Source organism: Naegleria gruberi, assembly GCF_000004985.1.
Source record: "Naegleria gruberi genomic scaffold NAEGRscaffold_8, whole genome shotgun sequence".
Classification (NCBI taxonomy): Eukaryota; Heterolobosea; class Eutetramitea; order Acrasida; family Naegleriidae; genus Naegleria; species Naegleria gruberi.
This window is the reverse complement of record NW_003163319.1, coordinates 151,082-167,151: the sequence shown is the minus strand read 5'-3', so window position 1 is coordinate 167,151 and position 16,070 is coordinate 151,082. Positions and strand designations below refer to the sequence as shown.

Genomic DNA, 16,070 nt, shown 5'->3' with positions numbered 1-16,070 from the left:
ACTATTTTACATTTTACTGCTAATACTGACCTTTTCCGCTCTACCCAATTATGTTCTAGGATATCAACAACAGCAAATACAAGATAAGGTTAGCATGGTCAACATGCAAGACTTGAAGAATAATTCGATAATTGTTGGTGCCTTCAATTATTATTCTATATTTGTATGGAGGAAATTTGTTTATCCGAATGGGATAATAGAAAATACAAATCCATTTAGTTTGGATGATTTGATAGGGAGAGTGTCGAATAATTCTCAAGATTTTACAAAGTTTTATTCAACCAATGGACAGCCATTTGGAAAGACAAGGAAATTTAAAATTCTTTGTCCACAACTGTATCCATGTCAGAAAATATGGAGCTCACTGACAACAAATTACAACAAGACATGGATTGATCAGAATTTTGTTGTGGAATCACGTTCTTCATTCTATCCTGATTGTATTTATGGATCTAGTTTGGAATTGGGAGATGCCTTATTGTTGAATAGTTTTGATTTTGCATTCTACGTGAGAGTGAATCAATTTGTGACGAGGAAGGGTCTATTTTATGGAATGGGAACGACACCATCGAGTGATGGTACTTATTACAATCCAACTGATTTTGTACCCATTCCATTATTTCCATCACAGGTTTTGGTCAATTCGATTGATGGAAGTGGTTCTTTATTTTCGAGTCAAATCAATATGAGAAATTTCACAAATGTAACAGATTGCTCATTGAGTAGATATCATGACACTTATGTGTTGGACACTTTGCATGGTGTTGTGAATTTCACACATACTGAGATTGATTTATTGGAAAGTGTACAATCCATCAAATTACAGAGGGATTGGTCTTTCATTGAGAGTTACCTTACTTTAAACAATTCCCTAGATCAATTCAATCAAACACAAGTATCAAACTTGCTCTACAATTCCACATGTCACTGTTGCACCACCACAACCTGCGCTGCTGAGAATATTGATATTGGTGATTACCTTCTCTTTATTATCATTGTCCCAGTATTTTTCTATTTTGTAATTCTGTTTGGATTTTCACTTTACAAAACTCCATCAGTGAGAACCAGATTGGCAACCATCTACATTTCTCCAATTGTGGTGGTCTTTGTAGAACTTCTCTTTTCAACAATGGTCAGAAATTATTGTCGTTCTGTACTGCTACCACTCACTTTACTATTTACAGGTTATGCTGGATCTGCATATCTATTGATGGTTGTGAGATTCTTATATATTAAGAATTTATATAGAATTATCAAAAACTCAAAGAATCCAAGATTTGCAAGATGGTTAGCTTCTGAAAAGGTTGGATGGGGAATTGTTTTAATTCTTCCTCTATTTTTACAATTTATCTTTGTTGCACCTTCCATCATTGCAGCTGCAGTTGATTTTAATAACTTGGTGGTTTTCAACAATATTTACTTTGTAGTGTTGGCAGCATTAGCCATTGTACTTGCCTTACTGTATAGTGCAATAGATGCAATTCTAAATTGGAAAGAGATCAAGGAACAGGGACTTCAAAAATACTTTTTCTTTGCTGATCCAGCTCACATTCGATTGGATATGATGGCCCTGTTTGTTCAAGTGATATTAGCCATTATATTGGTTATATTGACACCAGCCAATCAAACACAACTAGGAAGTAACATTGTCAGATTTATAATTGCTGTTTGGTTGTTAGCTGTGAGTGGAGGCATTGCCATGACAATTGAAATAGTCAACAAAATTAAGGCAAGACGATTCAAAAGAACAAATCGTTCCAGTGTTGAAAGAGAACAAAATTTATTCGAACACCTCCTCACAAATAATCCTTCTTTCTCTACACTATTCAAAGAGTACAGTTATTATGAAACTTCATTGGAAAACTGTAATCTGTTTGACAAACTTTTGGAAATTAAAAAGGCAGGATTTGCAACAATGGAACAATTGGAACATATTGAATCCAACTTTATTCGAATGTATTCACCCAATGAAGTCAATATTCATCACAAAAGTAAGGCACGTTTCTATGAATTATTAGACCAAATCAGAGAAAAGAAGGCAGAAAAATTCTCAGTATCTGGCTCAGAAATTGACAAACAAGTTGAAGCACTTTGGCACCAATTGACCAGTGACATGCTCTATAATATGTGGGATACGTATGGTCGTTTACAAACCACTCAACAATACAGAAATTGGCTCATTGTTTATGAAGTGCACTCCAAACAAGCTCTCACCACTGAACCACAAGAAGAAACAGAAAACAAAACAATCTAACACAAAGCTCCTCACAAAAGTTCTGAAACGATTTCTAACTTGTATTAATAACCATTACAGCAGTACATTATGGAACTCATTCTGTAATATTAAACAATATTTAGTAAGAAGAAACAATGTCCTTCCTCCTGGCCAGGAGTTTGCCCAAGTGGATGCATTAATCGCTTTCCTTTACAGTAATTGCGGGGATGCTGTGGAAATTTTTTGCAAATGTAACTCCGAGAAATTCCAATAAATTCCAATCAAGCATTCACAACATTTGCTATCTCTCTGAATTGCCACACACAATCCTGTTGTGATGATTTCAATTTTCATAAAGAAAAAAAAAGCCCCGCGCAAAAACAACTTAGAGTTTTGATCAAACATCATTGCTGCGATAGTTGATATCAAAAACAAGCTAAACCAATAGGAGGATATTGTGTATAGAAAAAGATGGTGGTGGTAGAGAAGGGATCTTTGAATACCGAGAGTGCATCACTGATACATTCAAATTTTGAAAAAACAAACTCTGTATATTATAATAATGTGGCTGATGATTTTGATCATCATGGAAAACATACAATTGATGATGATCCAACCTATTCATCAATGGAAGAAGAACATGTGAATACTAATTGTTGGAGCAAAACTAAGAAGGTGTTTAATTGGTTTGGTCAATCTCAATTATTGGCTCATATTCTGTTATTTACTACATTGATTACATTTGGTGGATATGTTGTGTTGATTCCACATTCTATAGCAATTATGCATCCGACTACATTTGCATTATTTAGATCTTTGTTAATTGTCATTGGTTTGTTTCCAGTGACAGTTATTAAGGATTCAGCATTTTCGTTTCGTTCAGAGAAAGTTCTGGAGAGGAAATTGTCAAAATTTGGAGGTATTGGAATTTTGAAACGTATTTACAGATATATTTTAAGAAAGACTCCAAATTGGAGACAAGCAAAGCAGATTTTCGTATTGGGATTGTTTATTAATCTGAATCAAATTCTCTTCTTTATGGGATTGAGATGGACAAATTCAACTATTGCAGGTATTATGCAGCCATTGGTGGCTATCATTACTTGTATCATGTCTGTTATTTTGAAGAGAGAGGGTAGATCAATATTGAAATTTTTTGGAGTTTTCTTAGCTGTCGGAGGGGCTGTGGCCATGTTGGTAGTTTCCACATTGTTCAATCCTAAAAAGAAGGATGTAATTGATGATGCAGATAGCAGTACAGCAAGTGCCATCGACAATTTCATTAACACCTTTTCGTTCACTATTGGTATGCTCTTTTTATGTGTGAATATGTTTTTCTATGCCTTGTACTTGATTAATTTCAAAAAGACATTTGAAAAGGAAAAGATTCCTGTATTGACACTTGCTTTATGGACTTGGACAATTGGTAGTTTAGTTCCTCTGCTTCCTTCAGTTTACTTCTTGACTGCTGATTATGGTTATTCACCAATTCAAATTGTGTTGAGAATGGACGTGATGGCATATGCGGGAATTTTATATGGTGGATTGGTTCATGGAACTCTCTTCTTTGTTTTGAACTCTAAAGCTTCAAGTTTAACAACTCCAACCATTATTGGAGTTTACTCAACTCTGAATCCAATTGTTACAAGTTTGATGGCCTTTTTCATCTTGGGAGAACGTGTCACTCCATTAGTTGTTCCAGGAGCTGCCTTAATTCTCATCGGTGTTGCTGTTGTCATTACAGCCAAATGGAGAGAAGGCAAACAGAAAGATGCTCAATCCAAGACAAGAAGAGAATATCTATCCTCTTGTTGGGACTTTATTAGTGGATTATGTGGCAGAAGTTGGAGTGGTTCTGAATATGATTTAGTTGAAGTAACTGTGTAAAATAATATTATTGGATTGAATTAAACTTTTGATTAAAATAGAATTATTGTAAAGTGTTGGAGTTATCATTGAATTTCTAATGGATCAACATAAAAAATGTGGCAACAACTTATTTCACTCATTTCCTTCTCGGAAGAGAAAATAAAGTTGGAGAATCCAAACGAAACTTGTGAATTTCACTCCATTCCAGGTGAAATTATTACTCATCACATTTTCATTTGCCTTTCCTACAAGAATTTAATTTCCAAACTCCGATTAGTCTGCAAATATTGGAATCAGCTAATTTCACAAACACCTTTCACTGTCAATGTCAACACTAAAAATGTTGACAGTTTCTTGGCATGTTGCAAAAGCAGAGTCTTGAAAAGTTGTTTAAAAATCGAAGGAAAGTTTCATTCCAGAATGATTGACTACTTCCCAACACTAGAATCCGTTACTGACCTTTCGTTTAATCATCACCAGGTTCGAATAACAAATACCAAAATATTCTCAAAACTAAAGAATTTAACTGCTTTAGATTTGAGTTATAACGAACTAGTGACTGATGCACATGTGAAGGAAATTTCATTAATTCCATCAATGAGAAGGTTGAATATTTTCTGTACAGATATTGGAAAGCAGTCGATTGTTTATATTTCTGAAATGAAATTATTGGAATCTTTGATATTGGGAGAGTTAAGATTGGAGGCGGAATCGGTTGCCTATTTGAAAAAATTGACGAATCTGAAAGAATTGAACTGTAGTCCAGATAGTTATGGAACTTCTGCTCATTTATCCGAAATGAAAAGTTTAAATTCATTAATTCTCAATGTTAAATACAATAAGGAAGAAGATATTGAAAATATTTCAAAATTGACTAGTTTGAATCATCTTAAATTGTGGAATTCGAATATTAATTCGAAAGGTGCTGAGTTCCTTTCGAATATTTCAAGTTTCACAAGTTTGAATTTGAGTGGAAATGTAATTCGAGATGCTGGATTAGTAAATATTGGGAAATTAGCCAATTTAACCTTTCTAAATTTGTCATATAATGGATTGAGCGATTCTGGAATTACTAATTTAGGAAATTTAAGGAAACTGACTGATTTAAACTTGAATGGTAACAATATTGAGGATCAAGGTGCAAAAATTATTTCTAAATTTTCTCATTTAAAATATTTACAATTAAGAAATAATCAAATTACCAAAAATGGTGCAAATTATTTAAGTAATTTAAATTCTTTATACAGTTTGGATTTGAGAGAAAACAAATTGGATTACAAAATTGAAAAGATATTTCCCAATGTGAGAAGATTATTCATTGAAAAGGATTGTTAATCATTAAATATTTTGTAACTTTGTATTTAGAATAATTAATAATTTCACAATTTTTTAAATGCAATTTTATGGAGATGTTCAATCTTGAAATGAAAAAATGTCTGCAATTACTGATGAGCTTCTGCTTCCCGTATGTGAAGAACAGGAAGAATTTCAGGGAGACTACGAAGAATATGAAGAGGAACCTGAAATTTATTATGAAAAGAATTGTTTGGAAGGATTGAAAGATCAAACAGATTGCATTAGTGTCATCATGCAATTTATTTGCCCTTTCAATTGTGCCACCCGGCTAGCATTAGTGTGCAAAGAATGGCTGTTAATGATCAAGCAACTAGAATGTAAAATTGAACTCAAAAGTTCCTATCGCTCACAGGTTCAATACCACAAATTTTATAAGAGCAAATTCTTTAATAATGTAATGGAGTTGAGTATGCAAGGAACAGATAGTGGAATTGTCAACAAGACTATTAATTGCTCAAAGAATTCAAAGTTGAAGAAATTACAAGTGTATAATGCCAGGCCAAAATCTGCTTTTTTCATTGCAAAAAGTGGAAATGTTTCTGGGTTGACTAGTTTGAAGTTTGCTGACTCAAGAATTCTCAATATTGGAGCAATTAGGATTATTGAGAGTGAAAAGTTTTCAAATCTGAAGGAACTTTATTTACCAAGATGCAAAGTTGATGCCAACTTTGCACGTCATCTTGCCAATACTCCACACATGTCAAACTTGACTGAGCTCAATTTGGATGGAAATAATTTAAGAGCTGAAGGAGTTAAATACCTTGCAAGCTCTCCTTTTCTTTCAAACCTTACTTGTTTAAACTTGAAAAGAAACAGAGTTGAAAAAGAAGGTGCATCCTATTTAGCCACGAGTCAATATTTAACTCAATTGACAAATCTTAATTTGGATGGAAATAGTATTGGAGATGAAGGGCTGTCTTGTATTTGTTCTAACATGTTGAACTTAACTCACTTGAATTTGTCTGGTAATTTGATTACAGACGAAGGAATCAAAATACTTTCAAATAGTCCAAATATGAAAAAATTGCAAGTTCTATATCTATTAAACAATAATGGAAACAAGAACTTTAGAATAAGACCAATATTGAATACCTATTCTGCCTCATCTTCTTCCATAATATCAAATAGCCCTTATTTAAAGAATCTTGTCCAATTAGAACACAATTTTTGTGATGAAGAAGAATAAAATGATTTTCAAATGTTGTGCTGATTGTGAAAAATAATTATGAAATTAATTTATTTCACAATTATTCAAATAATTTAAAATTCTTAGATTTAAATTGTTTTTTTAGGAATCTAGTGTGAAAATATAATCATCATATAATTTAGAGTTCATCATCTTCAATGAAGGAGTCTTCTCCACCTTCGCCCAACATGACGCTCAATGGATTATCATAAATTTCATCAACAATGATGGAGAGGAAATCTTCATCATTTTCAGTTTCTTGGGCAAACATGCCAATGAAACCTTCACTGTCTTCCAAATCTTCTTCAACAGCTGACTTCTTTCTCTTCTTTCCTTCTTCAGCAGCTGGCTTGGCCAAAAAGTTCTTTCCGGCCTTCCAGTCAATACCAGATTGGGTGACGTCCATAGAAACATCAGCACCAGTCTTCTTGGAGGAAATGTTCTTCCACAATTCAGTATTATTGAAGAATGGGTTAGCCTTGAACTTGATGATAACCTTGAAAACCTTGCTGTCCTTGGTGGCATCAGATTCAACTTCAACATCAGAAATGTACTTCAAGACTTCCATATCCTTATCACCAATAAAGTTGGAGAGGAGTGGATGAGCAGCGAACTGTGATAATCAATTATGCATGATGATTAAAATAATAATAACATTGCGGAATAGTACCAATAATAAATGTGAATATGGTTAGAATCCAATAACAATAATTCTACATACAACGTTAGCCCAGAATTCGGTGAGTTTAGAAATGTGTTCCTTTCTTTGATCGAAGAATGGCTTCTTCATCTTATCATATTTAGCTTGGAGAACAGCAGTTTCAGCTTCTAATTCTTCATCGAGCTTTGAAACTTCTTCTTGGAGGAGAGCAATCTTTTCAAAAGCAGCAGATTGATTTTCTTCTTCCTTGGAGAGTTTGACCTTCTTTGTGTTTGGAGCCATTTTTTTAAAAACAAAAAAAAATTGAATTTTGGCGGTTCAAATTTGGTGTTCAAGATCTTTGAACATTTTTCAATTAAATTAAAATTGAAATCTCAATTTAATTATTTACTCAGTGAGTATGTTTACAAAATCTAAAAGTGAAATAATATCCATGTCTGAAACATCTCTCTCTGCTGGAATCTGTCTCTTTATATTCAATTTCCATTGATATCTTGTTACAGTTGAGTGTTGAGAGCAGTGGTATTGAAGGAATGTGAGATTGACGAGGAGTGGTTCAGTATTGTTGTTGTTGTTGATTGGAGAGATTTCAAATGAAGAAATTCCATCTTCCATTGGTGTGAAATTAATTTTGTAAATAAATTTGTGTTTCACAGCCATGTTGGAAATATAGAATGAATTGTAGAGATCTCCTTCATTTGAACTGAATTGATCCTTGGTAAATTCAATAATTTGAGAGAGGTTCCATTTTGATGATTGGAATTCTAATAAGGAAACAAAATTGAAAAGGTTTGGATATTGTTCAATGTCTGTTAATTGTGAACTTCTTGAAGCGCTCAATAGATAGTCACATTCTTGTTTGGTACCATTGTTTTCCTTCAAATTCAAATGGAACATATTCATGATTGGAGAGTTGACTATTCTCACTGACTTGAGTTTTACACCACTATCCAACAATGCCATATTCAATTGGATGAATTGATTGGATTGTTTGTCGATCATCTCTATAGATAGTACTTTGTGCAATTGAGATACGGTTGGTGATAATTTTGAGGTTATTGTTGCTTGGTGTTGCTTACTGAGATTATCATCAAATGAGAATTTGAAATCATTCTTGATAGATGGATAATTACTGGTTTCTCCAGAAATTATGTCTCTAACCTCTTGAGAGGTGGATTCAATTTCCCTATTTAAAATATTAACCAAATCTGAGAATTGAATAAAGTTGCTGTTACTTTCGATATAGTTTGGAAGCTGATAGAAAAAGAGTTTTCCAAGACTTAATCTCAAGGTAAGTCCGCTTTCCTCCTTAAATTCATTCACCTGCTTCACTGGTTTCAAAAGGCAATCCATCAACTCTTTCGAGTATGACTTTTTAGTAAAGAATGATACCTCCTTCTCATTGGTAAAATAAATACTTCTTTCGAATGTGTTCAAACAACCAAAAGTTACATTGTCCAACTTGGAAGAATTATGAACTTTTGGAACATTGGTTACATTGCTGAAGGATTCAACAATACTCGATGGAATAATTCTCAGTGAGGATCTTTTCACATTAATAAATTTGATGCTCAGAGGAAGACGAGAATATGGTACAAATTGAAAGTACTGATTCGCTACATCTATAGTATCATGGTCGATAACAAGTTTGGTAATTGGTGGATTTCTTCTATTCAACTTGTTCTTATCAAAAAAGTTGTTAATAACCATATCTATAAGAGCAATGGCCAAATCAACCTGTTTGATATCACCCTTAATATTTACATTGGAGAATTTAGAGAAATCATATTGTACCTTTTTCTTTTCTTTTGGATATTTTGGTTTCTCACTCTTATTGTTATTCTTATGGTCACCTTTCTTCTTATCATTCTTATTATTGTGGATTGAATCTTCTTTCTTTCTTGGTTCGAAATGTTTGTCTTTATCCCTTCCTGAAATGTAAATTGTTGCACCACTTTGTTGTTGAATTTTCATGATATTCTTCTTTCCAACTCCAAATAAATAAGGAACTACATCCTTCTCCACCAAGATGTTTTGCTCCTTCGAGTTGTAAATATTATCCATAATGAACTTCTTGGTAAAGTTGGAACGAAATGTTACAACCATATGATGGAGAGTTTTGAAGAAATCTCTATCAATAGAAGGGACTATCGCTTTAGTTTTCTGTTGACGATCCAAAACGGAGATTAAATCATCTACCATGTAAGAGTGATAAATGGAAACATTTCCCCTTAAATTGTGGAGGAATTCTTTCATCTTATCAACCATTGTTAATATATCGGTAATTACCATTATTCCTTCAGAAGAAAACTTTAGGTAAAGGAACAAACGAGTGAGAGCAGTTGGATCTTGCTCTGACAAGTTGGAAATAAAATTTTTAGATGTTTTGTTGAAAGTATCCCAAAAGTAATGCATGTTAAGACGCATAAGAGTGCACATTAGATAAGTGTAGGATAGCTTTTTCTGTTGCAAATACTTTGTTTTGGTATCCTCTCGGTCAATGATTTCGTCATAGGTATGGAGTATTTCAAAGGATTGATCTTTTCCTTTGCCAGGTTTCATTTGTGACAGTACTGAGTGTATTATCTCAGAGAACACCAATGTCAAATGAGAATTTCCAACTCTACATGCATACCACAAGATGAGTTCGAATATTTTGCAGACTACATGAGGTTCTTCTTGGGCTTTATCAATTTTATCCTTAAGGTCTGAAATAATTTCCTTCGAAGAGGTCCAACCAATCTTCTCCAATAAACTAGTTCATCACCATATTTAAGAAAATGTAAATGCAAAAAAACTTACAATGAAACTTCATCTAATAGATAGCTGCTTGGGCTATTCATTATGTTTTTCTTCAATTCAGCTAATGGTGGAATTTCCTTTTTGTGAATAGGTTCTAAAGTAACATATTGTTCATAAAGTCCAATTTCAGAACTTCTTCTTCCCAAACTAGATATGTTATTATTTTCAATTTGGAATGGTATGGAATAATTAAATTGGAAGATGGACATTAAAAAGAAGTGATTACTCTTTGAATCTCTGTCTGGAATTAAAATATTTGATGAATTAGAGTGGGAAGATCTTTTTCTGAATAGAATATCCTCAACTGTTGAGACAGTATTACTCTGGAATTGAATAGTTGGATAAGGATCATGAGTTTTTGGATTCCACACATAAACATTCTCAAAATTGTCATTGATTGAGCAAATATCAAATGTTTTCGATTTTCCATATCCCTTAAATGAGAGAAATGAGGAAAATACTGGAGAGCAGTAGTCTCCTCTAATAACCAATAGCACATTCTCATTTTCATAATCCCACAAACGTACACTATTTTCACTATGGGATGTAATCAGCAAAAGGGATGATTTTCCACCCTTGTGAATATTGACAGATGTTACCAGACCAGCATTGTTGTGCCTGAAATTTTTCACAAGAGTTAGAGTTGGTTTCGTCACTGAGGCAGATTTGCTGCTCTTATCTTTTGGCTTTTTCTTTTTCTGATATTGCTTTTTCAATTCCTTTTCCCTTTTTCTTTCCTCTTCCTTACTGAGTTTCACTTTTGGTTTTGTTTTTTTCTTTTCCTCTTCAAATTCATTTTCGAGAGCATTTTCCTCCTCATCATTGTCGTTTTCTTGTTCTTCCTTCACATCTTGATATTGAATTACATAGACTCCATCACTTGCACTCAAAATCTTATCACCAAACAAATTCAAGGCCAGAATAGGTTGACGATTGGCTTTTGAGAAACTTGCCTTAACTTCACCTGTTTCATAATCCAAAACTCTAATGGTACAATCAGATCCTCCAACAACAATGAATCTCTTCTCACCAGCTTTCACCTTACTTACAATGACATTATTATAATTAGACAAGGATGGTATACTAGTGAAAAGTGAAGCTTCTGCTTGTTCACCTAACTCTGAGAATGAAACAGAAGTATTCGATTTTGATTTTTGTCCTTCTGATTGTTTCTTTTTCTGTGAGGAAATTTTAAACTCTTTTCCTATTTTAAATTTACCAATTTTCCAAGTAATAACTGATGAATTGGATAAACACATAATTACTTGATCTTCTTCTAAAATTGTATTATTATTTTCCAATGGTGGTGTTGGTTCTGATTGAATTTGCAAATGAACAATTCCCTTCATTAAATAATCGTGGCACTGTACCATGGTATGAAGATAATTTGTAAACTTTTGTACATCCTTGTTGTATATTGATTTTGCAATCCGATCCAAGATTAATGACTGATTTGCTGTTTTTTGCAAAACATAAACATGATGGAAATAAATGTACCAACTTCTATTAACAAGTAGGATGTTGGTTGGATTATCGGAATATTCCAAAATTTGATGAATGATATTATGTAAGAGGAGAGGATGAATGTCGAATTGTTTATAATGTTGCATTGAATTTAAAGTGGCTGATTCACCATTGTCCTGAGTGGAATCGTCATCATCCAACTCGAACAGATAGTCGTCATTTAGAGTGGAGTTGATGTGATGTGATCTTGTTGCATTGTTTTTTTCAGTTTTGGAATTGAACAGATTACAAAACATGTGTGGATACTAGATCTTTTTTTATTTGTTAAATTTAGGGTGAAATAGAGCATAGTGACTGGCAAAAGTCTTTCTCTTTATACCAAGAATATTGGAGCTTGATGCAGAGACTGAGGTTGTGCTTGGAGTTGGTTCTTTCTTCTTTTCAGCTGATTGTTGCATTTGTTCTCTAAGTGCTGATAGTAATTGAGTCTTGTTGGGTGTTGTTGGATGTTGGGGAGATGATGGAGCTTCCTCATTATTTGATTCAGAAGACGAGTAAGACCTCACGTCTTCCTCTGTTTCCTCAATCATTTCATCCTCTTCACTTGATGATTCACTTTCTGGATCAGAAAGGCTGATAAAACTCTCCAAAGATTCAACGCTTGATGGTTGTGTTTTCATTTGGGCAAGTAAGGCATTTCTCAATTCTTTTGGATCTTGCTTGGGCGTTTCTGATGGATGATCCATTTGTTGACGTAATTGCTGTAAGAGTAGATTCTTGTCTGGAGTTGAGGCATTCTTTGATTCTTCAGAACTTGGTTGAGTAACTGTTGGAATATCTGTACTTTGTTGGAGTGGTGGGTTGAGAATATCTGGGGGAATGTCTTTAGGATTGGCCTTTCTCAGTAGGAAGGAATGATTTCGAACAAGTAGTTTTCCAGAATGGCTAATCTTCTTGTAGGCATTAAAGTCATTTTGATTATTCAACTCGACAATTATTCTATGATCACCAGGATCAAAATGTATGGCCTTGGCATTTGGAAAACATTTGGAAATTTCTTCCTTGCCCAAGAATGTTGTACCAGTTTTGCAAAATGCAAAAAAGAAGAACCTTTCATTGCCCCTATTATCTGTCATATTAGGATTTGAAAAAAGTGGAAAGCCTATCTTATCTGTTATTTTAGGCTTATCATGAATGAGAATTCCAAACTCCTTCTTACCAAGAACTTTCTTAACTCTTCGTTCTCTAAATTCCAACAACTCGTAAGGAGAAACATTTTGAGGTATTTTGATTGAGGATATCAGCTTATTCCAATTAGAAGGGTCAAAAGCAGAACCATTAGATGATGATTGAGGTTGCTTTTGTTTGAGGAAATCTATAAATTCAAGAACTAACTTTTGGGTATTGTTTGCATACTCTGGTGGTATCAAACTTTTTGGTATGGAAATATTTACAGTCTCTTCTTCCTGCAAAGTCTCCGACTCAATATATGGTATCATGTCGACCAATGAAGAAAATTCAACAAGAAAATCTCTTTGATTTTCCATTCTTACCTTTAAAGCATTAGGAAAATATTTGAAAATTTCATTTTCTGTCAAATCAGCAGAACTATTCTCTGCACAAACTCGTAATACTCTATAAATATCCAATTTTTCATCACTCGATTTATCCTCATTCTTATTATTACTATTACTATTATTTACAATTTTTTCGTTAGTTTTTTCTGTTGAAATTTTTGATGTTGGAACAGCTTGTTTTTGTTTCTTGTTGGGCTGCATATCCACTGTAATTTTTCTCTTATTTTCAAATTGGGGTTTTCTAGTTATTGAATTATTTGTTGTGTTTGTTGTCCCAATTTTTTCCGAAGGCTTGTTGTGTTGTTCAGTGTGCTGGTTGTTAGCATGTAACCTCTTGTTGTTATTGTGATTGGTATTGGTATTTGGATTATTAGGCTTGTTGTTATTTACTCTTCCATATTCTTTTCCTGTTGAATACCTTGGTGGAGGTGGAGGATAGTAATCATAAGGCTTGTCTTCCATTCTTGATGAAGCCTGAGAAGGTGGCATATAACCAGATGACCCACTAGTACTATGAGGAGGATGGATATCATAATAATGTGGCTCACTAACAGGTGGTGGATATGGTGATGGCACAGCAGAAGAGTAGGAATGTAAATGGGGTTGATAACCAAAGCCTGAATTTTGATAATTTGAATTTACAGCATATAAATGACTGGAAGGATAGGAGTGGTGTTGATGATACATATTTGATGTTGGTGGTGGAGTCATATGATGATGGCTCATTGATGGAGGAAGATAATGATGATCCTGCTGTTGTTGTTGGTGTACTTGTTGTTGGTGACTCGGAGGGTATGGATGATGAACATGATGTTGATAGAATGGTGAGTGATTCATTTTTTGATATTATTAATCTCAATTAATTGTCCAAATTAACTCTTCCTTCTTGAATACCAACACAACATAAAAAAATGTTTTTAAGACAAGTGTTCTTCGGTGGTGAAACAACAAAAAGTGATGAAGTTGATACGCTAGACAAATTACTGGAGAAGTGTCCCTTCCTAACGGAAAATACCTTCTCAACTGGTAATATTCAGATGGAATCCTTGTTGTGCGAGCAACAGTTTTTAAGAAGAGACAATTTTATTAATAAGAGTTTAGGAATTTTAAATCAATGTATCAATGAAAATAGTACAAATTATCAACCACAATTTCAGAGAGCAAAATGGATACCTTGGGTATGTAAAATTGGACGAATAGATTCAGATTTAATTTATTTCTACTTCCGATATCGGAATTCATCTTTTCAAAGTGGTATCAAGTTAGTTACTTCCACAAGGAATTGAGAAAATTAGCACAGAGTGATTTGGATAAGAGTTTAATGATTTTATCAATTCAAAAAGCATCACATAAGAGTCCTGATATTTTGGAATATCCGAATTGGATAATTACTTTATTCCAAGCTTGGAAACATATTGTAAATGCTAATTTTGCACCTGCAGAAACTTTATTAAATTCAGCAAAAACCCAGAAGGATTACTTTGACAAACAGGTACAACAAAGGTTGGAAAAGTTAAATATTGGTAGTGATGATCAGAGATTATACTTTTACTATTCAGAAGTTGAACCACATTATTCTATTGGTTACCATCATTATTATAATTCCCAATTTCCTAAAGCCTTGGAGGAATTGATGGCTATTTGGAAAATGACATCTAATAGAGAATGTGATTATAAATCTGAACTTCCTCCAGAATTCAGATCATCTAAACAATCAAGTGGAAAAAAGAGAAAAATTGAAAGGGGAAAAATTATACTCAATCCTTATTACAAGGTTAAAATTCCATCAATGATTGGACAATCATGTTACCACATTGCTAACGATGAAAATACTAGTGAGGAAGAAAAGGAAAAACTCTTGAGAAAGGCACTCAAATTTTTTACAATATCAATAATAATGACAAGAAAGTACAAATCTATGTCAGGAGTTGTTTTCAGTGACGCAAATACATACCTACAAAGAGAAGCTATCTATAGGCATTTTGGAAGATTGGATCTTGCTCTTGATGATTTAACAAGTGTTATCACACACTCCCAACCTTATTACGATATTCTTTCAATATATTATGCCTATGAAGCTAAGAGAGACGTTGTAAAGAAAATGATTGAAAAAATAACAAGTGATGAAGCATATAGTATTATTACAGAAAAGTATCGAGAACATAAAAGATTAACAGACAAGGCGAAACTGATAGAAGATATACTAACAGAAATTTACTACAAATTGGAATATCATACTTTGGCACAAGGAGAGGATAAAGTTGTCAGTCCCTACATTCAAATATGTAGAGCTTGGAATACTGGTGTTCCTCAACTATTGGAAAGGAAGTGTGATTATTTCCTCTTTGCCAGATCATGTCAATATGTTCCATTAATTGAAGGTTTTATTGGAGTGGATGTTCCGATTAATATTGAAAATGCCTTACTAATTTGTGATATGAGGTTGGATTTTGCTCACAGACAAAATGAACCAGAGTCTGTTATCAAGAAGTATGTTTCCCACCTCTCTCACCTCTTGTACAGAACTATTTACGATGACACAACGAGTATGATGTATAGCAAAGGAACCATTCGTTCCATGTTTATATTACCTGGTAAAAGAAAGGGCTTTTCCAGAGCTATCTTTAATCATTTCTCAGATTTAACGATTAGAATATCTTCACGTCCTGAGTACTAGAAATTTTCGAGAAGGAACCTTAGTAGTGAGAGATATCCTTAAATGTCAAACTTCAACATGTTCAAATATTGCAAAGATAAACCAAGAAGAATAAAAAACCTAATGAAACGTACGAGCAACCATTTTAATATTCATTCATTATCACTGAAACAAAACTCAACAGATCATTCCGTCAGCCATCATCATTAAAAAAAACATGCAAAGAACACAATCAGCCAGTACGGTCACATCATTCGACCAACTCAACGAGCAACTGGCTCTAG

General features: G+C 33.5%; 8 protein-coding genes across 8 annotated transcripts; 5 read left to right on the top strand and 3 right to left on the bottom strand.

Moving 5' to 3' along the window:
- Window positions 1-103: 103 nt before the first annotated feature.
- On the top strand, window positions 104-2,254 carry NAEGRDRAFT_63837 (uncharacterized protein; the record flags this gene model as incomplete). The annotated part of the gene is made up of 1 exon (XM_002680821.1): window positions 104-2,254. The coding sequence occupies one exon, from the start codon at window positions 104-106 to the stop codon at window positions 2,252-2,254; it is 2,151 nt and encodes a 716-aa protein (XP_002680867.1).
- A 336-nt stretch (window positions 2,255-2,590) lies between these two features.
- NAEGRDRAFT_78575 (DUF6 domain-containing protein) lies at window positions 2,591-4,124 on the top strand. The gene has a single exon (XM_002680820.1). The coding sequence runs from the start codon at window positions 2,687-2,689 to the stop codon at window positions 4,100-4,102; it is 1,416 nt and encodes a 471-aa protein (XP_002680866.1). The 5' UTR covers window positions 2,591-2,686; the 3' UTR covers window positions 4,103-4,124.
- Window positions 4,125-4,504: 380 nt separating this feature from the next.
- Window positions 4,505-5,419, top strand: NAEGRDRAFT_63835 (uncharacterized protein; the record flags this gene model as incomplete). The annotated part of the gene is made up of 1 exon (XM_002680819.1): window positions 4,505-5,419. The coding sequence occupies one exon, from the start codon at window positions 4,505-4,507 to the stop codon at window positions 5,417-5,419; it is 915 nt and encodes a 304-aa protein (XP_002680865.1).
- Window positions 5,420-5,516: 97 nt separating this feature from the next.
- NAEGRDRAFT_46690 (uncharacterized protein) lies at window positions 5,517-6,626 on the top strand (the record flags this gene model as incomplete). The annotated part of the gene is made up of 1 exon (XM_002680818.1): window positions 5,517-6,626. The coding sequence occupies one exon, from the start codon at window positions 5,517-5,519 to the stop codon at window positions 6,624-6,626; it is 1,110 nt and encodes a 369-aa protein (XP_002680864.1).
- A 26-nt stretch (window positions 6,627-6,652) lies between these two features.
- Window positions 6,653-7,569, bottom strand: NAEGRDRAFT_78574 (nucleosome assembly family protein; the record flags this gene model as incomplete). The annotated part of the gene is made up of 2 exons (XM_002680654.1): window positions 6,653-7,239; window positions 7,348-7,569. 2 exons carry the CDS (start codon window positions 7,567-7,569, stop codon window positions 6,766-6,768), a joined length of 696 nt encoding a protein of 231 aa, XP_002680700.1. The 3' UTR covers window positions 6,653-6,765.
- Window positions 7,570-7,649: 80 nt separating this feature from the next.
- NAEGRDRAFT_57133 (uncharacterized protein) lies at window positions 7,650-11,462 on the bottom strand (the record flags this gene model as incomplete). The annotated part of the gene is made up of 2 exons (XM_002680653.1): window positions 7,650-9,910; window positions 10,090-11,462. 2 exons carry the CDS (start codon window positions 11,460-11,462, stop codon window positions 7,675-7,677), a joined length of 3,609 nt encoding a protein of 1,202 aa, XP_002680699.1. The 3' UTR covers window positions 7,650-7,674.
- Window positions 11,463-11,870: 408 nt separating this feature from the next.
- On the bottom strand, window positions 11,871-13,592 carry NAEGRDRAFT_46687 (uncharacterized protein; the record flags this gene model as incomplete). Its single annotated transcript, XM_002680652.1, has 1 exon — window positions 11,871-13,592. The coding sequence occupies one exon, from the start codon at window positions 13,590-13,592 to the stop codon at window positions 11,871-11,873; it is 1,722 nt and encodes a 573-aa protein (XP_002680698.1).
- Window positions 13,593-14,451: 859 nt separating this feature from the next.
- On the top strand, window positions 14,452-15,918 carry NAEGRDRAFT_78572 (uncharacterized protein; the record flags this gene model as incomplete). The annotated part of the gene is made up of 1 exon (XM_002680817.1): window positions 14,452-15,918. One exon carries the CDS (start codon window positions 14,452-14,454, stop codon window positions 15,805-15,807), a length of 1,356 nt encoding a protein of 451 aa, XP_002680863.1. The 3' UTR covers window positions 15,808-15,918.
- Window positions 15,919-16,070: the final 152 nt, after the last annotated feature.

Excerpts from the sequence above, each read along its gene's own strand:
- NAEGRDRAFT_78575 (XM_002680820.1), top strand. The coding sequence starts at position 2,687 with ATGGTGGTGGTAGAGAAGGGATCTTTGAATACCGAGAGTGCATCACTG.